Raw genomic sequence first — 24,462 nt, forward strand, 5'->3', positions numbered from 1 at the left:
ATTATAATACCCTTTACTCGACCCTAAAGCTGCGGGTACCCTTTTTTCGGAACGGGTAGGAGCCGAGTAACGGGTCGAATACGGGTAACGGATATTAGTGCCCATGCCTAATCTCTCGGCAGATTTTTGGTAAAATTATTAAAATCTGTTGTAACTAAAACAAAATCTGCTATCATTGAACGTTAAACTAGTAATTTTTTTTTATCAATAAATCTGCCACTTTACACATATTTTTTTTAACCAAAAAATCTGCAACCACTAAAACAATAATTCGGCCACAAATTATAACAAACCGAACGAAATAATAACAAGTCTGTTGTGTCGTTAAAAACAAGTATGTCGTGTGGAAAAAACTTAGCTGTAAAAAAAAGCTGTCACAACTGATTTTACAAGTCTGTGGACCAAAATAAATCTGCCAAATAAAATCTGCCATTAACAAAAAAAAATTGTGACAGTCGAATAAATCTGTCACCGCTTACCACAGATTTTGTAATTTTCCCTCCCACTCGTTGGAAAAAAATATGAAAGGTATTTTGGTATTTTTTTTTTCTAACACAGCACTATAGGATATTTTAAGAGTTAATTTAGCAATTATTCCCTTAATTTGGGTTAATCTAGTAACTCTCATTTATTATAATTTTCTGTTTTTTTTTCTTTTGTCCGCTAATTTTTTGTTGATTTTTTCATTGAAAAAACAATGAAAAAAATCTAACACATTACAGTATTTGGAAAACGAACAAATCCTTGTATTATATATTTATATATAGTCCATAGAAGAAGAATAAAACAATATTTTTTTCATCATCTAGAATTAAAGATCCGTAAAATGCAAATTCATATGCCCATGATGGCAAATTCAAAGTGTGTAGAATGAAAAATGCACGCCGTTTCTCTTCTAGTGGTCATGCCGTTTTTTAACACACAGTTTGTTTTATCTCGCTTTCACTTTAGTACTTCTTCATCTTTTTTTTTTGGTTCTCCCTCCATGGTTACGTCACTGCATTCACCACCACCACCAACAACAACACTCCAATTTGGACCCACCCGAATCAAATGAAACCCTACCGGAGAACTCATCAATTCACTCACGCTTTTCCCGTGAAGTCATCAAAAATTTTCTATTTTTAGAATCCCCAAAAGATTTCTAATTTGTTTCGTTTTCCACGCCTTTTCAAAAATCCTTTGGAAACTGGTAAGAACAACTTCTCCTCCCTTCTTCTGGGTTAGTTAGTTTTGTTTGCTTATAGAAGCTAAACCCGTTTCAAAGTTTTCATTTTTAACGTTCTGGGTCTTGCTCAATTTCAATGACTTGATCAAACAGAGTGTAAGCAATGTCTGTGAATGGTAGTAGAGAGGAATCAACGGGAGATTCATATAACGGGCAGCTTTTGAGAGACATTAAGGAGGTTAGTAAAGCTCTTTACCTGAACAACAGACCCGAAAGATCAGTTCTTTCGTTGTCTCCTCCTGTTCGATCTAAATCTGTTTCCAGAACTACAGAGATTGGGTTAGTGTTGTCTAATAAGAAGAAGAAATCTTTGGTACCATGGGATTGGAAGAGACCTTTGAAAGCTATAGCTCATTTTGGGAAGCGTAGGTTTGATGTTTGTTTTCTTCTACATGTTCATTCTATTGAAGGGCTGCCTTTGAATATGGATGGCAATAAGTTAGTTGTGCAGTGGAAGAGGAAAGATGAGGTTATGTCTACTCTACCTTGCAATGTTTTGCAAGGAAATGCTGAGTTTGAAGAGACTCTGATGCATAGATGTTCAGTTTACGGTAGCAAACATGGGCCTCATCGTTCTGCTAAGTATCAAGTGAAGCTTTTCTTGGTTTATGTCTCTCCTGTTGATGCTCCCTGGCTTATTTTAGGGAAGCATTGGGTTGATCTCACCAGGATGTTACCGTTGTCTCTGGAGGAACTTGAAGGTGCAAGAAGCTCGAGAAAGTGGAATACGAGCTTCAAGCTATCAGGTCTGGCAGAGTCTGCAGTGTTGAATCTTAGTTTTGATTACTCAGTTGTCACTAGTTCAGTCTGTGATTCAACTAGTGGAAATGTTATGCTGAAGCGGGTTGGTAGTGTTCCAAGTATGGACCATAGGTCTTCGTCACTTGATGATGGAAAGGTCTTCAATCAAGTCTCACCAAGTCTGAGTCTGGATCTTTCCAAGTCAATCGATTTTCTCTATGAAAAATTTAGCGAACAAAACCAACAAAGATCAACAGGAACTGAGATCCAATATGAACACAAGGGGGAAACTAAAGTGGGCCTTGGTTTGGAGACTGATGATAAGCAAGAAGATGACTCTGGCGACACTGAATTTGCTTGCACTGAAAAAGGAGTAGAGATGTTTCAGCAAGAAAGATCCAGTCTAAAAGAGAACACTGATCCAAATACGGAGTCCTCGAGAATTGAAATCATTGATGTCCATGAGATACTTAAAGATGAAGATGAATTCTTTTTCGAAGAATCCCATTTTATTGATCAGTTATCATTGGCCGAACCAAGTGATATATTGCCGAAACATTCAGTTGATAAAGCATCCAAGTCAGCTTTCAGTAGCAAGGTAATTTCTGAGTCATCCGAGACTAATTCTCCATTGGCCATGGAAGATTCTGCTGGGAATAAGTTTTTTTTGGAAGTTAAATCTAGTTACAAAGCTGCAAAAATATCAACGAAGTCACTTAGCTTGGATGACATTACTGAGTCTGTAGCTAATGATTTTCTAAAAATGCTTGAACTTGAGGAATGTTCTTATCTTTATACCTCTGATGGTGAACCTACATCTCCTCGCGGATCTCTGCTTCGAGAGTTTGAAAAGGAAGCTTCGGCTTCTGGAAACTTTCTCTTAGATTTAGATGGAGACGCAGAATATGTGTCTGATATTGATGAGGAATTAAATGATTTTTCATTCTCCGCAACTTCTTTGGGTGTTGGGGAAAACAAGCGTGAGGGAAAATCTCAGCTGTTAATAGACAGAAGTAAGGATAAGGTACTTGAAGACTTGGAAACTGAAACTTTATTACGAGACTGGGATTTAGATGATGACAGTTTTGAGAACTCTTTATGTGTTTGCTCTGATGGGTTCGGGAGTCCAATAGAGCTTCCGGATGAGGAGGGGTTAGATTTGCTGCCATTTGGAGATAATATTGGTCCTTCTTCTTGGAAAAAAGGAGGAGTTTCTATCCGGTCCATGAATCCTTTACTGTTCAGAAAGTGTAAGGATGCATCACATCTGATCATGCAAGTTTCAATCCCGCTAGTGTTAGTATCGGAATTAGGTTCTGATATCCTTGAAATACTTCAAAGTCTGGCAGCTTCTGGAATTGAAGGACTTTGCTCTAATGTTAATGCATTAATGCCTTTGGAAGATATCATGGGGAAGACGATACATGAAGTTGTCGATGATGCAAGATTTGAGAGGTTCAGATGCTTTCCACCATGTTGATTCATTAAGCATTAGATTTCTACTTTTCCAAATTTATTCTTAAAAGACATAGTCGTCATATGTTTTTTTTTTTTTTTCATGACTTACAGAATTGGACATGATTGCTCCGACACTAGTAAACGTGTCGTGGTTCAGAAGCCAACAGGACAGCTGGATTTATTTCCTTCAAACGAAGAAATTGGAGGCTTTGGATCCAATATGTGTCCAAGTTACGTACCACTTGAAGATATCGCTTCCTTAGCTATTGATGAGATATACCTTCTTGCTGTAGAAGGATTAAAGATTCAATGCAGCATGTCAGACCAAGATCCACCGTCAGGCATTTCACCAAAACCCATGGATCAGTCTGATGCTCTAGAGTTGATGAGTTTTTCCTTATCGTTGGATGAGTGGTTAAGGCTTGACCATGGAATGCTAGACAACAAAGATCAAACCCGCAAGCAAATGAGAAATAAAATATCAGTGCACCATGCCTATCAAGATCAAGCTTCTAGTGGAAAGGGTCATATGTTAAGGAGAGAGTTGACACTTGCTCTTCAAGTGTTACTTAGAGATCCATTCCGAAATAATGAACCTGTTGGTGCATCTATGCTTGCTCTGATTCAAGTTGAAAGGTCTTTGGATTCCTCAAATCTATCTGTGTGTAGTTTGGCTCAAGAAGTAGGAAATAAGGAATCCTTTGGATATGATACGCAGTTGTGGAGAATCACTAGCACTGGTCTTGCGGGTTTGAAAACTGAGCCTGGTGTAGACCATCCGTGGTGTACGAAAGCACAGCAACAGTCTGGATACCGCTGGTTAATTGCAAGTGGTACTGATAAAACCATTAAGTGTCAAGCTTCAGAGTCGAAGGAGATTATCGTATCAACCCCACAAGAAACCAGATATAGCTTGGACTCATTGTGGAGTATAACATCTGATGGGCACCATCAAGAAGGTGATTCGAGTAGCTCTGATACCTCTGTTTCTTTTACAAGAAACTCGGACGTGATTTTTTCAAAAGAACTAACAGAAAGATCGTGATAGGTACATTTCCGTCGGCATATATTATCATACTTCTCTGTTTCCACTTTCTGCTTAAGAGCTAGTCATTTTGATGTGAAAGAAGTCTTGTTCATGATGGAAAATATGCCATCTGCTCTTTTTCTAAATTATAAAACAAAAAGTAGATTCAGATGTTATCACTTATCAGTTTTATCAATGTGTATGAGAAATGATTTTTTGGTAAATATACTCCATTTGGATCCAAGATCTTCATCTTTCATCTATGCTTGTTTCTTTTAAAAACTTGAATCTTATTTATTCCGGTGTCTCAAATATATGATTGTCCGTTTTGGTGTAAGTACTGCCTTTAGGATCACTGTGTTGAGAAAAGACATGACATCAGATACAAGGGCATTCATAAGAGCATATTAAAGGTGAAAGCTTCATCCCCATCTCACTCGAGAGGGTCAAGGCTATATATATTCAAGGTAAATGCTACATGGTAAGCGGCCTCTCTATTATTCTTCGTAGTGGCTCATTTTTGGATTTTGATTAAATTGTACTGCTCTAGAATCTATTCTTTGTGCATAGCTTCTCCATTACTAAATCTCTTGATGCCATATGCATATGTATGGCTGGTAAAATACTTTTGTGTTCATCAGTTGTTCTATTTTCTGCTTATATTTGCATTGTTATTCCACGATTGCTAATTTCTGATATAATATGAGCAGCTTTGAACTTCTAATTCACCGATTCTCACTTATAACAAAATGAGATGCTATAGAATTAGAAGTACTACAGCTTCGGAATGTCAAGAATCTCTCAAAATTTGTGACATGTGAAACAATTTACAATGAATATAAAGAACTAGAAGCAGTTTAACATAACCATCTTGCACTTTTTTATTTTTTCTCTCAGCCATAGAAAATTTGATTCAAAAGGTGAATCCCCTGTATAGCATGGGTTCACTATCTTTTCTCAGTCAATGTAATCTTGACTTAGTTCATGCTTGAGTGATTGTGGGAGCCCTCGTAAGTTGTTATCACAAAGCTAGGATCATCTCTATCTCTTTCAACCCTTTTCTTCACAGGACAGCCATCAACTGAACATTTGTAGTAATTTCTGCAAATTAGATAGAAATAGTTACAATTAACCAGTGGTACTCTTGGTGTAATTGATTTCAGGTCATAAGAAATGGTAGCAATGTCCTAGAAAACAGTTCAACTTAAACAGGCATGTCATTTTGCAGTTTTTGTTTTCTCACAGTTGTCTGCTTCTTTAATATTTGAGTAATTTAGAAACATGGAAACTGACTCATCTCAAGAATATGAAAGGGCTGAATTTGAAAGATGTGATTAGGAATTGAGAAATTGGTGTTCCTTACCTGGGATTTGGGCTGTTCTTCACCATCTTCTTTCCATACTTTCTCCACTTGAACCCGTCATCAAGCACTTCCACCTCAGACCGTGTCTTGAATGCAACTCTCTCTTTAACTTTCTTCTTTTCTTTCTTAATTTGGTTTTCTTGCATAAGGAAAAGGAAACAGGGGCGAAAACAGATTCAGCATAGAAGGACCTGTAAACTCCAAATATACATTTTGATTTAATTTACCCTAAAAGTTTTAGGCTCAAGTCCTAATGTCTAGGATCAGCCTACGTTATAATCAGGGGTTTGTGTCTTTGCTTTTCATGGACACATGTATAAAGGAGTGTATACACATGTGACAGATCTTTGGATCACAGCTACATATTAGGTCGAGCTGAATCTTTGACTGTTTAAATTTACAGATTCATATGAATCAAAGAGAAACTTACCGGCAGAAGCAGTGGCTGTAGCGGCAACAGAAGTGTTGGTACTTGGAGATTCGGGATAACTGAAACTGCTAAAGGAACCTGAGAATAAGGCAGCAGCGATATCACTAGTCTGATAACCATAAGATTGATTCATCCCAGAAACGACAGACATAAGATCATCGTCCATCCATTCATCTGACAAGTCTAGCTCTGGCAGCTCGAACCCTGAGTGAGTATCATCGCTGAAACTTCTCGCCATGTTTGCCTCTGCATCATTCATACTCACCACTATCTATACACATATACGAACGTGTGTTCTTCCCTTTTTTGGGTCTGAAGACTAAAACTTTCTAAAGGAAGCTTCAATGTTTTAGTGTTTGTAAGAAATGTGTATTCGTTGGTATATTTTCAAAAGGTAACTTACATAGGAAGATGGATACTTTAAAGACGTCGTTAGTCTTTCTCTTTGACAAAGACTAGTGGTTGACTTGTGTCTTGGTCCTCATTGTTTTTGGAAGTCTTCTCATAAGTCTTCTTCTAGTGTGCAAGGGACTTAAGGCTTAAGTTACGCTACCACAACCAATTTATTTATTTTATTTTTTTCTTTTGTATTTTATCAATATTGTTACATATTTAGCAATATTCCTCTATGCTCATGTCTTGATGTGATCTGTTTTGTTTCTGAAAAAAAAAATTTACTTTTGTTTCAAAGTATGAAATGAGTTTAAGCAATAAAGACATCATCGACTGAAATTAAATGACAAAAGATAGATTCTGTTTGGATTAGACTGTTGAGTTTACTTTTCAACATTTGTTTGCCTTCTTATCTTTTAATTGGCAAGTAAAGAACACTTCGAGTTTTCCAAGTCAAGCGAACTTGTTTATAGGTTCGCAATGACTTGTGCACTAAGGAGAGTTTTCTTTTTTCATTATATAAAGTCTTGTTAAAACTTACAAAAGTAACTAAGGATTCCATAGGTAAAATATGTTTCAGTGTGTCTACTGTCTAGGTACTATGAAAATTGCAATATCTATCTTCTTGGAGGATAACGACTTCAACTATATAAATCACATCATGGGTTGCACATTCGTAAAATTACTAAGTGAGAGAGCCAAATTTAGTTAGTTTTTGACATTTTAGAAGTTCACATAAAACTTGGATTGATATCGGTTGTACCTTTAATTTAGTTAGTTTTTGCAATGCTTATCAAATTCGTGGGATATATAATAAGCACACACACCAAAAGCAAATAATTTGAGTAAGTTGTTCGGTGACGACAGTTAATGTGTAGCTAACTACAAAATTTATAGATGTTAAGTTCGTAGAAAACCATCCTTCCATGTATAACTCATTCTTTGGATGAAAATAATCGCTCTTTTCACATAGTATTAGGTAACATATACGGTCCCGGCTCTAGACATGTGCGAGCGGTGCAGCATCACCGGGTCCAAAGGCATAGTTAAAGCCTAGTTGCTCACCAGTCACAACAATTTGAAAAAACAATAGGATTAGATTTGGAAATTTTATTGATTTGATTAAACTAATCAGTTCACATGATAACAACTAACATTCCATTGACCAGACATCTCGTGAAAGACAAGAAACTGATATACAGCTTTTTATATCTATTATTTCAAGCATATTTTTGTACGAAGTTTGACTGACTACCTCAATTTTTATTACTTTATATATAGGTCCCTCACATATTAAAATCAAATTCAGACCAGAAAATATCTTAATTTAATCTACAAAATCAAAGTGGGAAATTGTTCAGAAACGTTTGCGATGATTTCTCTTAATTTTTTTTTCAAGCTAGCCTTGACTCGCTAACACTTATGATCTATATAAATTCACAAGAGGTGTTCTAGGTATATGTCACACACATTCTTACAAAATAAAATTAGCTTAAAAATACGATCGTATATGGCAAACATTGCTCGATTCAATTCAATATTCTTACTCTTTTTTACTATAATTTTATAGATCAACTCTATAAGCTGCGAAAAAAGTCTGTTAACAAACCAAGCAGCATTGTTTGTGTTTGGAGACTAGTTGTTCGACGTTGGTAACAATAATTACATCAACACATTCAGAGCTGCTCAGACTAATGTTTGGCCGTACGGTCAGACCACATTCAAGTTCCCAACCGGGAGAACTTCAGATGGCCGTTTGATTCCAGATTTTATCGGTAAAATCAAAAACACTCATGTATTGAAAATTTTATATATAAATCTTTACTTGAATCTAATGGTAATTAATATTATTACTACCATTATTATTTGTGATGAATCTAGCGGAATATGCATGGCTACCGTTGATAAAACCGTATCTACAGCCCGGAAATAGCGTAAATCTTTTTACGTACGGTGTTAATTTCGCTTCTGCCGGCGCCGGAGCTTTGGTTGAAACTTTTCAACTACAGGCACTTTCATTATCATAATACTAAAACATTATTTGCATACAAACAAAGAAACCATATAAATTTGATTTTTGGAGATATGTTAGTCTTTATTAACAAAAAGGTTGATATATTGAACTTACACTTATATCTCTTCTCTAAGTTGTTTTAAATTTTTTCCTTCGTCTCTTAATTAGAACGTGATACCGTTGGGAAGTCAGTTAAAGAACTTCAAGAACGTGGAGACGATGTTTAAAGAGAAATTAGGAGATGCAGAGACCAAAAGGATAATCTCGAGAGCTGTTTATCTCATTCATATCGGTCCTAACGACTATTTCTATCCTTTCTCCCGTAACATCTCCTATTTTCAATCCCATAGCAAAGACCAATTTGTAGATTATGTTATCGCTAACACTACAACTGTGATCGAGGTACTTATATATATATATATATATATATAATATTATTATTTGCTTTGAAATGATCATATTGTTACAAAAATAATGTTGATCACACAAAATAATTAATTATTTCTTTTGTTCTTTGAAGGAAATTTATAAAATGGGAGGGAAGAAATTTGGGATCATGAACATGGGTCGACTCGACTGTGTTCCGGGAATGCTAACCTTGGATCCAACAAGAATAGGATCATGTTTTGAGCCGATCACCGAGTTGATAAACCTTCACAACGTCAGAATTCCTAATGTTTTGAGAGATATACAACGTCGATTTCCCGGATTGAAGTACTCCCTTTTTGACTCCTACTCCGCTGGAACAGAAGCTATGGAGAATCCTACAAAATACGGTATCAAGCTATATCTAGATCTCATATATGTACTAGGCACAAATACAATGCATGCTTTTATATATCGTGATTTTTTTTGTTGTCTTTTGTTTTGGTTATTATAGGGTTTAAGGAAGTGAAGAAGGCCTGTTGTGGAAGTGGACCGTTTAGGGGAAGCAGTACTTGTGGGTATAAATCAGGAACATCACGTGATTTCGAGTTATGCGAAAACGTTAGTGACTATATGTTCTTTGATGGCTCACACGCGAGTGAGAAGGCTAATCAACAGAACGCCGAGTTGATGTGGAACGGTCCGTCTGAACTCGTTGGACCCTTCACTCTCAAGATGTTGTTCCAAAACGTATAACTTACTTAAAATATTGAAATCTATGAATAAATGACATCGACGTAATGTAGTAGTGAAACTGGATATATTACATTACTTTTTTTAGGCTATGATTTTCGTGGTTGTGTAATAATACTGAAATACAGATTGTCGAATCCAATACTGAAATTCTAAAGGCAGCTTTATTAAAAATGTGACCTATTAGTGGGGTAAATTGTTGACACCCGACTTTGTGAAGATGTTTAAAAGAATTGATTTGGTCACCTATGTTACCAAAATGCACTTATATTTTCAGTCAAATATCCTGAGAGAACTTCAGAGTTACACGTGCTTATGTTGGAATATTGTCAGGATGGATGACCTTCCGGGAATTGATTGGCGAAACTGTGCAAATGAGAGTAAAACACAATGAAATATCATGTCATGATTTGTAGAATAGTAAACAATTTTTTAAAACCTCCTGGACGTAGCAAACCAACCGTCAAATATGAGTGGGTCATGGACTGGAAGTGTACATTGGACCTAGTAAGAGAGTTGGTCGTGGGGGCGTTATATAAAATGTCTAAGGCATTTGGAAAAACGATACAAGTATTTGGTTTGACCAAGCATCTGGTTTTAGAAAAATATTGATTATAGCGAATATATTTTTCAAATATATATATTCTAAAAATTAAAAATATATATATTTCTATAAATTAAATTATACATAATCTCTCAATTTTTCAAAATGTAGGAAAAGGATAATTTTGAAATTAATAAGATGGTCAAAACCTTCACTAGAAGTCCTGAAATGCAATGTTCATGCTTCATGGGTTAATGAATCTCATATGTGTGGTGGAGCATGGATTGCAAGAGATCAATGCATTACCTGAGCAAGTGATGGGGGATCTCAGTTTCATGTTTTCTCTTTCAAATAGACAAGTAATCTATACTATTAAAGCAGAAGTACCCACTAGACTCAAATTAGACCATGACTTTGTTTTGGTATGTTTTTCACTAAAAATGATTAGAGAATCACTTAATTTAATTAAATTACCCTATAGTTTAGATTTCAATAAATGACCATTATACCCCTTAATCGCCCACTTAATTACGACCGGGTCGGGACGCGGATCCTCTTTAACCCGGTAATAGAAAAAATAAAACTCGCGGATCCGTTTGTAATCCATGATTATAATATTCGGATCTGGTATGTTTATTAGTTCAAGAGTAATTATTCATGACTTCATGTCGCCAAACAGATGTATAATCCCTATAAATAAGGAAACTGGTATCCGAGTATTTAATGGCTTCAGTAATATCAAATATTAACTACTACCATACTTAATCCCTATAATTATTACGAATATTAATAATAATGAGAAATCTTTAATACTTATGGATTGTGACTTTGTTGCTTCCAAAATAATCAATAGATTAAATACGAAATTGTATATTTATGTAAACTTATTTGATTTGCTTTTATATTATGAGATATTTACGGAAACAACAAATCAACTTAATACAATTATATAAAAAAATCATCATTTAGTTTAGATTTTTCAATATTTCCTTAACGAAATTATAGTAATTAATTATGATTAGTATAAATGGAAAGAATAAAAAACGCATAAATTATATATGTGTAAAGTTGTAAACCAATTTACAGAAAATGTGTACTGTATATCTCACATCGACTAAATATTTTGGAATATGGTTCATAATCACTATAAATATATGACTAATATGTTTTGAGTACAAATGAGGAGGAATCTTGATTTATCAGGTATCCAAATTTAACAGTTTAATTTGGTTCTATATTTGAGCATATTTAAACTTTTAAAAAGTAAACATATTATAATATATTTACGTTTTTTTTAAGTTTAAGATATTATAAATATTTAAATTTTTATAATGTTTAAATTATAATAAATATTTTAACTCCGTCGAAAGTTTAAAATATTATAATAAATTTAAAGTCTATAAAATATTTAGGTAATATTAATATTTTTACGCTTCAAAATTTTAAAACATAAAAAAGTTTGAGTTAAACCCGTTAAAACAGATACTTTTATCAAACTATAAATTAAATTGGTTTTTTACAATTTTGTTAATTTCTAAATGATAACCTAAATATACCTAATCTCAGTATAAATACAATGGTTTCATAACCATTGAAATATCTCATACTAAAATTTAACAAGCAACTTCTTTTCTTGTGAATACAAACCAAAATAAAGAAAAACTCATCGTCTTACAAAACTACTATCTGATATTGCGGTGTGTCTATCTTCTTACAAAACTACTATCCTATATTGCAGAGTGTATATTCTCTTACAAAACTACTATACAATACTACGGTGTGTTTGTTTTCGTGAAAAACTACATTTTACAAACTACTTACTCTATTAGGATTTCCAATTTATTGTATAACCCTAAATATATAAATAAACACTAACAAAGAAAATAAGTCAAAATAAAATACTATATTACAAAAATACAAATTACAAAAAAAAGTAATTAACAAAATATATAATTCTATGATGTAGTACGGGTATCACCTAGTAGTCATCTTATGTTTGTTATGACTTATGAGCATTTTGTACGTTGTTACAATGCTATGTTTCTGCATAAAAAATTCTTTGATTTTTAATAAAATTTTAGACCGCAAGAAAATAAATCTCCATAAAGATTTTACCGTAGAAATTACATACTTAGTTACTAATTTAGTTTTGGGTCCGGTTTAATAAACCGGTTATTAGAAACGGTGCGTTTAAAGGTCGCCAAGACGAAGAAGGGCACAAGAAGGGTTTTAGAGCTTTTGTGAGAATTATCATCATGGCTCGTCGTCACAAACCAAACACGCCGCCGGCAAAACAACGATTTTCCGGCGCCGAGAGTCACAAGCCAAACACCCCGCCTCCTGCTGCTACCAAGAAACAGTTCACCGCCGCCGAGAGATCAGCTCTTTACGCCAGAAGAGAAGCAGCTAATGTACTCCGGACAGTTCTCCGTGGTGACGCCGAGCGCAGAGCCGTTGCTTCCATCAAATCAATCGTCTTCAGCCCTTCCGTTCGCAATAAACGCGCCACTTTTGCTCTTGTTTGCGAAACTCTCAAACGTATGTTTAAATTTCATAGTTTTAAAATTTGATTTTTTTTTTTGGGATTGAGGAGAGATGTGAAGTAGTTTTGTTTTCTGTATGCAGATCTTAGTGTGATTAAAGATGTTCTTGAAATTGCTAATGTATTGAATAGCAAATGGAAGGTATGTGTTTGTATGTGTTCATCTTAATTTGCTAAAGACAGTGCTGTGTTTCCATTTACCTTAAATGTTTGAGTTTTGTTTTGTTTGTAGAGACAAGAGCCATTGGTTTACATTATTTGCTATGATATCCTTTTTGGCAAGGTAATAATAATAGCTCTCAACTCAATTTTGTGTAATATGATTTAATGTTTTGGTTATATACCTCAATGGAGTTTTTTTTTTTTTTTCATTTGTAGGATACTCCATCAATTGGTGATGCTGAGAAGTTTCTTATGCGGCGTAAAGATGCTTTATTGTCGGGTTTAGCTACGCTTTTAGTGAGGAAGAAAGTTAAAAGCGTAGAGCAGTTGATGGGTGTTTCTCAGCTTAATGGTATTCTGATACCCTCAGCATAAATGTGTTTTTTTTTTGGCTTTTGAGTATGTTATGGTATCTTGAATTTGGAATTTGATGCAGGTCATTTAAAACCACGTTATGTTCGTGTAAATACACTTAAGATGGATGTAGATTCCGCAGTGCAGGAGTTGGAGAAACACTATACGGTATATTCTAACCTTGAAGAATATGCTAGATCTGTTGTTTAGTTCTCACAGGGTGAGTTTTAAATTTTAACATAGGTGTTAGACTCAGTGATAGTGGGAGGGACCTCTAACTCTAGACCATGGGAATTTTCTCGCATCTTTGTTTTAGTAAAGTTAAAATCTTGGATGTGTGTAGTGTGAACTGTTCTTTTCTATGATGTCGCAATCTCTCTTAGTTTCCAGATTTCATTTAAACACCTTTTATTTTCCTTTTAACTATGAAATCAGGTGCAAAAGGATGAGACAGTTCCTGACTTGTTGGTGTTGCCCCCTGGCAGCGATTTGCATGCTCATCGATTGGTGGCGAATGGGCGTATATTTTTGCAGGTAAATGGTCAATGATCTTTGTGAGTTCTATTTATGTGTGTATAATTTTACTGAGATTTTTTCCTTTCAACGATAGGGGAAAGCAAGTTCGATGGTAGCAGCAGCACTGCAGCCAGAAGCAGGATGGGAGGTAGGCCACAGCTCTTACATTCATTTTTCCAGTTGGCAATAAAATGTTGCATTTGGTGCTTGTCATGGTGATTGTGGAATCCATTAAAGTTATCTTGTCTGCCTGGTTATCGTGCTTTATTTTTCCTCTTTTGTCAAGGTTCTTGATGCCTGTTCAGCTCCAGGAAACAAAACTATTCATCTTGCTGCTCTTATGGAAGGACAAGGAAAAATCATAGCATGCGAGCTAAATGAAGAACGAGTAAAGCGTTTGGAAGATACTATAAAGCTATCTGGTGCTTCCAGTATCCTTCTCTGCCATTCGTTCATATATAACCCTATTAGGTTTCTGGTTCTCTGCTTCTGGTTGATAGTTAGTCCCCGAGTGCGTTGAATCACATGGAACTGAAGGGTATTAAATATTGATTGGATGAATGCTTCTCATATCTTGTCTGTCCACTACTGCTTTTCTTAACCCCAAGTTGTAGATATCGAAGTTTGTCATGGTGACTTTTTGGGACTAAATCCGAAAGATTCATCTTTCGCAAAGGTAAGCATTACTTGGACTTTGATGTGGCTGTCTATTTTCATTTTGTTCTTTGAAAAGTTCGCACACCAATGTTTTGGGTAATTTCTTTATAGAACTCCATGAGATAGCTGCAATTATGTCACCAAGTCCAGTTTATTCATTTTCTTTTGTTGCGATAATTTACCCTGAAGAGTCACTCTTTGCTCAAAAGCAGATGTAGTCATTTTAAGTTGTTGTTCCTCATGTTTGTGTGTGGCTGACTATTGCAGGTTCGAGCTATATTGTTGGATCCTTCCTGCTCTGGCTCTGGCACCATTACAGATCGTTTGGACCATCTCCTTCCTTCACATGCAGCAGGTATTAATTGATCTTCTCTGTGTGTATGTGTTATGTTACGTAGTGACTGAACCTTTGAGACGCATTTTCACGTAGATAACATGAACTATGACACCATGAGACTGCACAAGCTCGCTGGTTTCCAGAAGAAGGCTCTTGCCCATGCACTCTCATGTGAGTTTACATACTTGTCTCATGTTGGCTAAAGCAAAACAAGGGTTTTACTTGCCTTTTTAAATTCCCTCCATGAATGCATGAACCATATGGACACTCATATAAGCTTACTGTACTATATAAATTAATGAGAATTAAAGAGTTGTATGTTCAACTAGTACTCAACCTATGCGTACACTGTAGTTCCACAGGTTGAGAGAGTAGTATACAGCACATGCTCCATCCACCAAATTGAAAACGAAGATGTGGTCTCATCTGTTTTACCTCTGGCTTCATCTTTAGGCTTCAAACTCGCTACCCCGTTTCCTCAGTGGCAGCGTCGTGGTCTACCTGTATTTTCAGGATGTAAGTAGTTTCTCTTACCATCTGGTTTCTCCTGATTGACTCTGTTTCTAACACTTTGATCATGTTGGCTTTGGCTTGCAGCGGAACATTTACTCAGGATGGATCCGGTAGAGGACAAAGAAGGGTTCTTCATCGCTTTATTCGTCAAGACAGACAAACTCGATAACCAAAAATCGTCTGAACTTCCCAAAAGAGAGTGTAGAGGAAGACGTGAAGAAAGAAGAACCATGCAATTACATCCCTATCTTTGTCCCAAAATGTTCAGAGCTTGGAGTAATATGTTGCACAGGCGCAGGAGAAGACTCGCATTAAGTACTAGCTCAGAAGACTAGGTTACTATTATTACGTAATTGTTGTTGAATTTTGTTTCTGCCTTTGATCTTCATGTTGTCATCAAAATTTTGCTAGGTCATGAAAGGAACATCTGCAAGGGTACTAATCAGAAATCTTTTTTTTCACCTTAAATCATTGAATGTTGTGAACTAAGACACAATATGAAAAGCAAAAGTCATTGTGACTAAAACCACACCATTATTATTCAGATTACAGTTTCATACGTTGCATACTCATCACGAGAGAATCGACACAGTCTAGAGAACATAGTCTCATCCTTGCTCTTCAGAACAAAAGCATATTTGCACCGGAAAGAACACTTAGTGCAAAACGGTGGAGATATATGGTTGTTAGAAACCACTTGGAACTCACCGCTAGATAAAATAAAACTATTGTCCTGGCTTCATGTAAGGTGGTTTACGGAGTACGCGGTCGACATGATGGGTCGAACCACATCTGTCACATGAGTAGAACCACTTGTTTGGATCAGTTGGTTATTCACATATCTCCCACCAATACTCACCGTAGTGAACACACAGTTTCGAACGATCTAACAATAAGAATAATATATAAAAATAGCATTGGATCATAGGGATTGTTGATTTAAAAAATAATTGTAAAGTAAAAACAAACTATGAAGTACTAGTCTAGAGCATAGATCATAGATTTAAACTAATCCTATTTCAAAACACTATCCACTTTACTTATCATTTAAAATCACTAAACTTTCATTTAAAATCTAAAACCACTAAATTTGCATTTATAAAAAAGAGTTATTAAAAATTTTGCCCACCAAACTCAAAAGAACAAACGAGATTCCTTTAAACAGTTGATCGAGTAACTAGTTTCTAATATCCATGAATATATAGTTATATACACATCCAATTTTCTCCAAAATGTAACTAAAAAGTTATTGATAAATACATTATTTCCTTTTTTATAACACATTGATAAATACATGATTTCTCGAAAATCAAAATGAGAGAAATCCACAGGAAGCAACACAAAAAAAAAAAACGAAATGTAACCCACAGAAAGATTAAAACAAGTGGGCAAATCCGACAGAAGCCATTCCATCTCTCAGGCTCAAGTAACCTTAAAAACTGCGAGTTTCTCTAACATAAACCAACTACCGTCCGCCACGTGTACAGTCCCATTCCTTCTCCTCCTCCTCCTCACTCCTCTGTCTCTCTCTCTTTCACACCTCTTGAGTCCTGTTAAAGGCCGCTCCTTTTATGTTATCCACACGACCCATCGTTTTGGCCCCTCTCTCTTTTCACTATAATCTTTTTTAAATATATTCTCTTCTCGAGTTCACAGATTTTGAAGCTTAATAAAACCCACAGAGATCTTCTTCTTGTATGCTCAAATCTCACAGACAGCTACTTGTTTATATTCAACTCTCTCTCTATATATATATCTCTTTCTTCTACACAAGATATAATCATTACATTATTGATTGAAGGGTAACTCACAAGAACCCTTCTCTCTTTCTTGATCAACTTAGTTCATCTCTTTCTTAGTTTGTTGAGAAGTTCCAGTTTGGAATCTTGATTTGGTTTAAAAGAAAAGATTAGCTGAAAATATGAGTTTTGGTGCTTTGATGGAAGAGAAGAGAAGAACGACGACTTCATCTTCATCTCAGGTACATATGCCTAAGGATATAGATTGGCAAATGCTTGATAAATCGAGGTTTTTCTTCCTCGGTGCTGCTCTCTTCTCTGGTGTATCCACTGCTCTTTACCCTATCGTAGTCCTCAAAACAAGGCAGCAAGTCTCTCCGACTCGTGTCTCCTGCGCCAACATTTCTCTGGCCATTGCTAGGTTTGAGGGTCTAAGAGGTTTTTACAAGGGGTTTGGAACATCTTTGCTTGGAACCATCCCGGCTCGTGCTCTCTATATGACAGCTCTAGAGATTACCAAGAGTAGTGTAGGTCAAGCAACTGTTAGGTTAGGATTGTCGGATACTACGGCTTTGGCTGTTTCTAATGGTGCGGCTGGTTTGACCTCGGCCGTGGCTGCTCAGATTGTCTGGACCCCGATTGATGTCGTGAGTCAACGGCTTATGGTTCAAGGTGATCTGTCCATGAATAAGCATCTTCCTGGAGTGATGAACTCTTGCAGATACACAAATGGGTTCGATGCTTTTAGAAAGATCCTTTACACTGATGGGCCAAGAGGGTTCTACAGAGGATTTGGGATCTCGATCTTGACTTACGCGCCTTCAAACGCCGTATGGTGGGCGTCCTATTCTTTGGCTCATAAATCAATTTGGACTCCGTTCAAGCGCTCATACACCCACAAGGAAGATGCTGGTGGCTCAATGGTAGTTCAAGCATTGAGTGCAGCCACAGCAAGCGGTTGCTCTGCCTTAGTAACTATGCCAGTAGATACAATCAAAACTCGGTTGCAAGTCTTAGATGCAGAAGAGAACGGAAGGAGACGAGCAATGACAGTGATGCAGTCAGTAAAAAGCTTGATGAGAGAAGGAGGACTTGGGGCTTGTTACCGAGGGTTAGGACCAAGGTGGGTCTCAATGTCTATGTCCGCAACAACAATGATCACAACCTACGAGTTCTTGAAGCGCCTAGCAACAAAGAAGCAGTCGTGATTTATAATAAATCATTCATAGTAGTCACAGTTTCTTCATTTGAAGATGAAAAAAACGAAATGACAAACACCTAACCAAATACTTTGATTGGGTTCAAGAATTGTTAATAAACAAACATATAACAGACCAAAAGATCAAACCCCTAAACAAAAGAGTTATTCCTCAATCGCCAAATGTAACAAAGAAAACTAAAGATGTCTTTCCTAAGCCGGCGAAAGAGCCTAAGATTACCAAATCACATGACAATATCTGATCTAACCAAACAGTTAAGCTGTTCATCATCATATGCAAAGCAGAGATACACAGAAGCGGCCACAAAAATGAATTTTAGGCACGAGCCCTCTTGTTGCTGCAAGATGGGCACTTGTATTGCTTGATGTGCTCAGCCCTGGCTGGGGTTACCTTCACACACTTTCCATGAAACCACATCTCACAGAGGTCACAGCAGATCCAGAACTCATCAGCTGCATAGCTCTCACCACATGCCCCACACTGTGTTTCCCCTTGCTCATCCTCATCCTCCTCCTCCTCCTCTTCCACACCTTCCTCTTCCTCCTCTTCATCTTTGGGCGCTGCCTTTGAGATCTTGGAGCGAGAGTCAGATCCTCGCTGTAATTTGAGACAGAGATACCAGAGTTAGAACAAGTATCAAGCTAGATGGACAATAAAAACTGTAGAGAAGAACCACAGTGAACAACAAACTTTTTTTTACCTTGGAGTTTGATTTGGATCTGTTGCTGCTGTTGTTGGAAACAGAGGACTTGTCCCTTCCCTGTCTCTTATCAGTACCAGACACAACCTCGAAAATTGTTGGGAGGTCATTCACCATATTGAAAAGCCTCTTCCTGCAACGAATGTGAAAGAACATCAATCACAGAGAGCAACATAAACCTTGAACCTAGGTCCTTAAGATCAAACCGTGAGAGGTTTGAATCTATATACCACCAAGAAACATAGATGCTAGAAGATAAAGACTCCAAAAGGAGTAAAAGTCATATGAATTGTGTAGTGTGACAAGTAGATACATACCTGTCGGGCTTGTCAAATCCAAACCTGGCTCCAAAAAAGAAAGCAACAGCAAGAAGCCAGGCATCACTGTGGACAGCAACAAGGGACAGCCAATCCTTTTCCGCCATCCCGTCTCTGGCAAAGTTGATACCCAAGACAGGCTCTGGGAGCTCAGGAGGAACCTCTTCAGCTGGCAAATTCACCTCCCAGTGCTCATTGGGATGCCCATAAAGGCAAAGGTTCTCCTTTTCTGTAATCACAAAAGAAAAATGAGGACAATCAGAATACATATACACGCAAAAACCAAGAGTATCAAAACTGATTTCGTGTTCATAAATTTGAATAAACAAACAAACAATCAATTATGACAAAACAGACCAAACAGTTCCTATTAAGATAACCAAGTTGTCACATTTCAAAACATAAAAATCTCATAATGGAAAGAGCACCAAAAACACTATGCTAAATGACATAAAGCAAAGACACACACAAAGATTATCTGACTAGTTAACAACTATATTCATGAATACAGGTAGGCAAGGAAGCAATTACAATAGGAGCGACTCTGAACTGTGAGGAACATAAACAAAATTGTTTCCTTCTTGTTGACTTCGAGTCATTGATTACAATAGCAAATCAATGACAATATCCAAGGAGATACAAGAACAAGGAACCAAGAACAAAACCTCAGAAAAACGAATCAAAAGAGCAGTTTCAACAAACCACAACCCCCCAAATCTGTTCTCCCTCCCATGTATTAACAATTTAGGAAAAAAAATTGAGGTAATCCTAATTCCTTAATCATGATTTTTCACAGAAACAGATCATACAGAAGGAACAATTTTTTTTTTAAATATCCTAAATGAAACAAAGTCAAACAAAAATCAACACTTATGACTCTGCTCAAGCTGACAAAAAAAAAAAAAAATCTGACTAAAGGTACGATTTTTTTATATCACAAACAGAGAAGCGAAACAACAAACCCTAATGCTTCACTGAAACAAACAACACTAAGATTGAAACAAACCACAACGAAGCAAATTCCAAAAAGAAAAAAAAAACAGACTTTCGCCGGCGATGGATTGTCACACACACACAGCGATCGCAAAACAATTTTATAATATTCAAAAATTAAAAAAATCAAACCAAGTCAAATAAAAATCAAAATTTTAGACTCTCAAACGCAATTCAAATAAAATCTCAACAGAGTAGAGAGACTTATGACCCTAAAGACAACATTCAGATTGTAAAAACAGAACACAACGAAGGAAATTGAATTAAAAAAAAAAAAAAAAAAAACCCAAACTTTAATCGGCAAAAATCAAAACCCACAAAACGAATCTCAAAGACAACAACACTCACCAGGATCACAAAGTCGGTAAAACTCCTGAACATCTGCACAAAAAAAAAAGGCAAATCAAAATCCCAAAAAAAAAACAAGTGAGTTTTTTTTTCCAGTGAGAAAAATGTTTTAACTTAATTTAGAGAAATTTGTTTAATTTTTACCAGTGGTTAAAGCCTTAATCATGCCAGCTCTACGACCCTTAAAATCCCTAAACACCTCCTCAACAGTGCGTGGGTTATACGCGGCACCACCTGTGTCCATCTCTTACAGAACACACACACACAGGTTCCAGAGAGGGAGACAAGACAAAGAGTGAGAGAAAGAGAGAGAGAGAGAGAGACAAGTATTTGACCGGCGCTGTGAAGAGGAGAGGAGAAGAAGGAAAGATGTGAGAAAAATAAAAAGGGCGGACCCGAAAACAATTAACCCGATTTAATAAGATGAGGAGGAGTCCGGATATAGGGATCAGATGAGGAAGAGACCACGATAGGAGTAATATTTCATCCTATTAGATGCTGACGCGTGTTCCTTTTGATTTGGTTTTTAAGTCGTCCTTACTTGTCCGCCGGTAGGGTGTGACTCCGGTATCTCCTGGTTTATGTTGTGTGAGTTAAAATGTTTTTGATTGGATAAAGCTTGTTTTGGGTATTAGATGTTTCTTTAGTAGTTTAGGAGTGTTTTTGTGTTAATTATCATTTATTTGTAATTGTTGTGATTTTATTTGTTTTTCGATTACAGAGAGATTTGAGAAAGTTTAATTAGATACTCTGCTTTTTTTCGCTATAGATTTTCGTGAATTTAGCTCTGATTGTTTATTTTACTTTTTGTTTTGCGGGTTTTTTTCAAAAATAAATTACAGAGAGGTTTTGAGAAGGTTTTATTACATACTCTGTTTTTTCCGTTGCAGATTTTCGTTAATTTAGTTCCGACCGTTTTTTTAACTTTTTGTTTCGCGGGTTTTTTCAAAAAAAAATTATTAATAAGATATTGTGAAAAGTTAACATATATTAAATTCATATGCGCCAATTTTGATAGTATCGTATATGGGCAATAATTTTGACCGTTTCTTTTCTTTTTTCACTCACAGGTTTTTTTTTGTTTTTCACTTTGACTAGTGAAAAATGTTTATATCTACGTTGTTCTTTCGAGCCAAATTTTGCAACAATATGGCTTTTAAGCTGTAAGTTTGACCGTTACTTTTATTTTTTTTCATTCCCAGTCTTTTAAAAATATATATATATATATATATATTGTGTTCTTGATTAATGAGATACTTTGGAAATTTTATAATAGTATCCTCTATTTTTCGCAGCAAATTCTTGTTAATCTGGTTTCTACATTTATTTTTCGTGGTCTTCTTTTAAAAAAGTTATAAGTACTCTTCTTTCGATTAATAAGACATTCACAAACCAGCTTTAATCTATCTTAACATTTTTGAATTACATTTTTGTGCTACTGTTCTTTTACAAACGATTTCCACAAATGCCATTGTCTAAAACACTATTAATCAAAGTCATTAAGGTTAGTTCGGTAACTATAAAATAAGGTTGGTTCAATTTATATTTTACAACCCGAAATCAGTGATTCGGATCCTAACAACTACCTTTAGTCGTTTGCAGAAACAATATTGAAGATATTCCTCAGATATGGTAATATTCGATTTTAACAAAATTCAGAGAATTAATTGCAAAGACTGCGGATATTAATCTAACTTAAGGCCCTTCAAAACAATTAAACAAAATTAGGTGATATTCTCCTAGATTACCATAACGAATATGACTAATTAATGATACCGCAATCAATAAAATCGATTATGCACAACCACAACCTTTAACATAATAAAATCGATTGCAAGCATATTCTCATTTACAAGATCTTATAAACTTGCTCATCAAGATTGGGAAGTCCTTTCTAATCCACCACCGAGTAAAACCCTACCATTTTCATAAACACTATAAATAATACTTCATTCTCATTACCTCTATAATTGGCCCCCTTTTGTTCACATGGGTTAGAGTAATTTTTTCTACCCACGTCTGAAACAGTTGTTGTTTTTGAGATTCAAATCAAACTGATAGCTGTGGATTATGTTAGTTTGATAATATAGTTTTTGCAACTTTTGTTGGTTAGAAATGTGTAATTGAATCTGGACTTATGTGTGTCATTGTAGCTAACTATGATGATTGATTTCTTACTCTTAAGAATTTACAATTCAATTTTGGTTTTTAGGCCCCAAAGAGTAGTCTAACTCTAAGGTGACTACCAAAGAAGAAGACTGCTGTAAGTGATTCTGTTTTGCTCTCTCTTAACATATAATATCATTCCACTTCTCTCTTGATTTGTTTTTAGCTTCTGAAAATGTCTTCGATTTCAGAACAAAGTAACAAATCCTCTCTTTGAGAAGAGTCATAAGCAGTTTGGGATCTGAGGATCTCTCCATCCATATACATCAAATGGCTTAAGTCGAATCTATTATATCTTAATCCATATAATGACTAAAAACCTAAGTTGCTTAGTATACCATTTTATAATGGCAAAAGTGATAATATTAATATGATTTTAGTTTTTACGAACTATTTTTTTAGTCTTTATTCCATAACATGTACAATAAATATTTGCAAATAAAACAATATATATATATATATATCAAACATTTTAAAATCATATATAAAAGTATAACAATATATATAGATATCTAAAAATGCATAACATATTCAAATCATTTTCATCAGAATTTGGATACAAATAATATTCAAACAATGAATTACAAATATAACCTATTAAAAAGATTTTAAATAACACGGGACAAACTTATATGAAGGGATGAATTTGAAACAATATTAAAATATATATATATATATATATATCATTGTAATCCAATACTACAATGACTTAAATTCTTAATTTAATATATTTTGTTAACACCATGGTACTAGAATATTAGATATATCCCCCAAATCATATTATTTTAATAAAGAGAGTGTAAAACAAAAAAAAATTAATGGTATCCATAATGTAACATATATATTTATATAATGATGTAACATATATATTTCAATTCAAATAAACCCAGTCTACTCATGATACAAAATCAAAAAATTTATATAAATAAATAAAATACAAAACATTGTCCCTTGGTGTACTACGGGGTAAATCCTAGTTAGTATGAATAAATGAAATTTTCCATCATTATAATAAGAATAGTTCTTAGGTTCATCATTTCTTACTCACCTGCTATAAACTTAACCAATGAAAATAGAGTAATATGCCACGCAATACTATATTTAAAAATAAATCAAAATTAAAATCAGAAAAAAATAAAAGAAATTAAGAAAACAACTTTGTATACTTTTAATTAAAGAAAGTTAAATATCGGTTTGAGTTTATATTATACAATTAAACAAGGTTATATTTTGGTTTGTGTTTATAAATAAGCATTAGGGTTTAGATTTTACAGTTAAAACAAAACTTTATATCGATTTGAGTTTATAAAGGAGACTTAGAGTTTGGATTTTATGATTAAAAAAAAATTCTAGATCGTGGGTTTATAAAGAAGTGGTTAGGGTTTAAATTTACAACTAAAACAAAATTATATCTGAATTAGTTTTATAAAATAGTGATTAAAATTTTAGATTTTAAAATTAAATGTAATTATATGTCGATTTGGGTTTATGAAAGAGTGATTATATATATATATATATATATAGATTTTGTTTACTTAATCTGTTTTATTTTTCTGATTTTAATTTTGATTTTTTTAAATA

The 24,462-nt window shown here is 35.0% G+C and overlaps 5 protein-coding genes and 1 pseudogene across 8 annotated transcripts; 4 read left to right on the forward strand and 2 right to left on the reverse strand.

Moving 5' to 3' along the window:
- On the forward strand, window positions 977-4,924 carry LOC104736644 (protein PLASTID MOVEMENT IMPAIRED 1-RELATED 2-like). Of its 3 annotated transcripts, XM_019234680.1 has the most exons (4): window positions 977-1,192; window positions 1,322-3,424; window positions 3,539-4,475; window positions 4,805-4,924. In XM_019234680.1, the coding sequence occupies exons 2-3, from the start codon at window positions 1,332-1,334 to the stop codon at window positions 4,470-4,472; spliced, it is 3,027 nt and encodes a 1,008-aa protein (XP_019090225.1). In that variant the 5' UTR covers window positions 977-1,192; window positions 1,322-1,331; the 3' UTR covers window positions 4,473-4,475; window positions 4,805-4,924. The 3 variants fall into 3 exon arrangements, with proteins under 3 accessions (XP_019090225.1, XP_010454965.1, XP_019090226.1); XM_010456663.2 differs by lacking the exon at window positions 4,805-4,924 and having other exon boundaries at window positions 3,539-4,698; XM_019234681.1 differs by lacking the exons at window positions 977-1,192; window positions 4,805-4,924 and having other exon boundaries at window positions 1,199-3,424; window positions 3,539-4,698.
- Window positions 5,210-6,814, reverse strand: LOC104736643 (probable WRKY transcription factor 50). Its single transcript, XM_010456662.2, has 3 exons — window positions 6,248-6,814; window positions 5,818-5,956; window positions 5,210-5,555 (listed from the first exon to the last, which is right to left on the reverse strand). The coding sequence occupies exons 1-3, from the start codon at window positions 6,504-6,506 to the stop codon at window positions 5,432-5,434; spliced, it is 522 nt and encodes a 173-aa protein (XP_010454964.1). The 5' UTR covers window positions 6,507-6,814; the 3' UTR covers window positions 5,210-5,431.
- LOC104738216 lies at window positions 8,131-9,970 on the forward strand (annotated as a pseudogene).
- On the forward strand, window positions 12,548-15,957 carry LOC104736645 (probable 28S rRNA (cytosine-C(5))-methyltransferase). Of its 2 annotated transcripts, none has more exons than XM_010456666.2 (13): window positions 12,548-12,855; window positions 12,943-13,001; window positions 13,092-13,142; window positions 13,238-13,373; window positions 13,458-13,543; window positions 13,811-13,909; window positions 13,986-14,039; window positions 14,178-14,322; window positions 14,506-14,567; window positions 14,816-14,903; window positions 14,979-15,056; window positions 15,240-15,401; window positions 15,483-15,957. In XM_010456666.2, the coding sequence occupies exons 1-13, from the start codon at window positions 12,573-12,575 to the stop codon at window positions 15,731-15,733; spliced, it is 1,554 nt and encodes a 517-aa protein (XP_010454968.1). In that variant the 5' UTR covers window positions 12,548-12,572; the 3' UTR covers window positions 15,734-15,957. The 2 variants fall into 2 exon arrangements, with proteins under 2 accessions (XP_010454968.1, XP_019089929.1); XM_019234384.1 differs by having other exon boundaries at window positions 15,339-15,401.
- Window positions 16,783-18,456, forward strand: LOC104736647 (solute carrier family 25 member 44-like). Its single transcript, XM_010456668.2, has one exon. It carries the CDS (start codon window positions 17,320-17,322, stop codon window positions 18,343-18,345), a length of 1,026 nt encoding a protein of 341 aa, XP_010454970.1. The 5' UTR covers window positions 16,783-17,319; the 3' UTR covers window positions 18,346-18,456.
- Window positions 18,410-21,110, reverse strand: LOC104736646 (PHD finger protein ALFIN-LIKE 4). Its single transcript, XM_010456667.2, has 5 exons — window positions 20,860-21,110; window positions 20,716-20,748; window positions 19,375-19,603; window positions 19,058-19,190; window positions 18,410-18,954 (listed from the first exon to the last, which is right to left on the reverse strand). Exons 1-5 carry the CDS (start codon window positions 20,957-20,959, stop codon window positions 18,673-18,675), a joined length of 777 nt encoding a protein of 258 aa, XP_010454969.1. The 5' UTR covers window positions 20,960-21,110; the 3' UTR covers window positions 18,410-18,672.

This window comes from Camelina sativa, chromosome 13 (genome assembly GCF_000633955.1).
Source record: "Camelina sativa cultivar DH55 chromosome 13, Cs, whole genome shotgun sequence".
In the NCBI taxonomy this organism is placed as follows: Eukaryota; Viridiplantae; Streptophyta; class Magnoliopsida; order Brassicales; family Brassicaceae; genus Camelina; species Camelina sativa.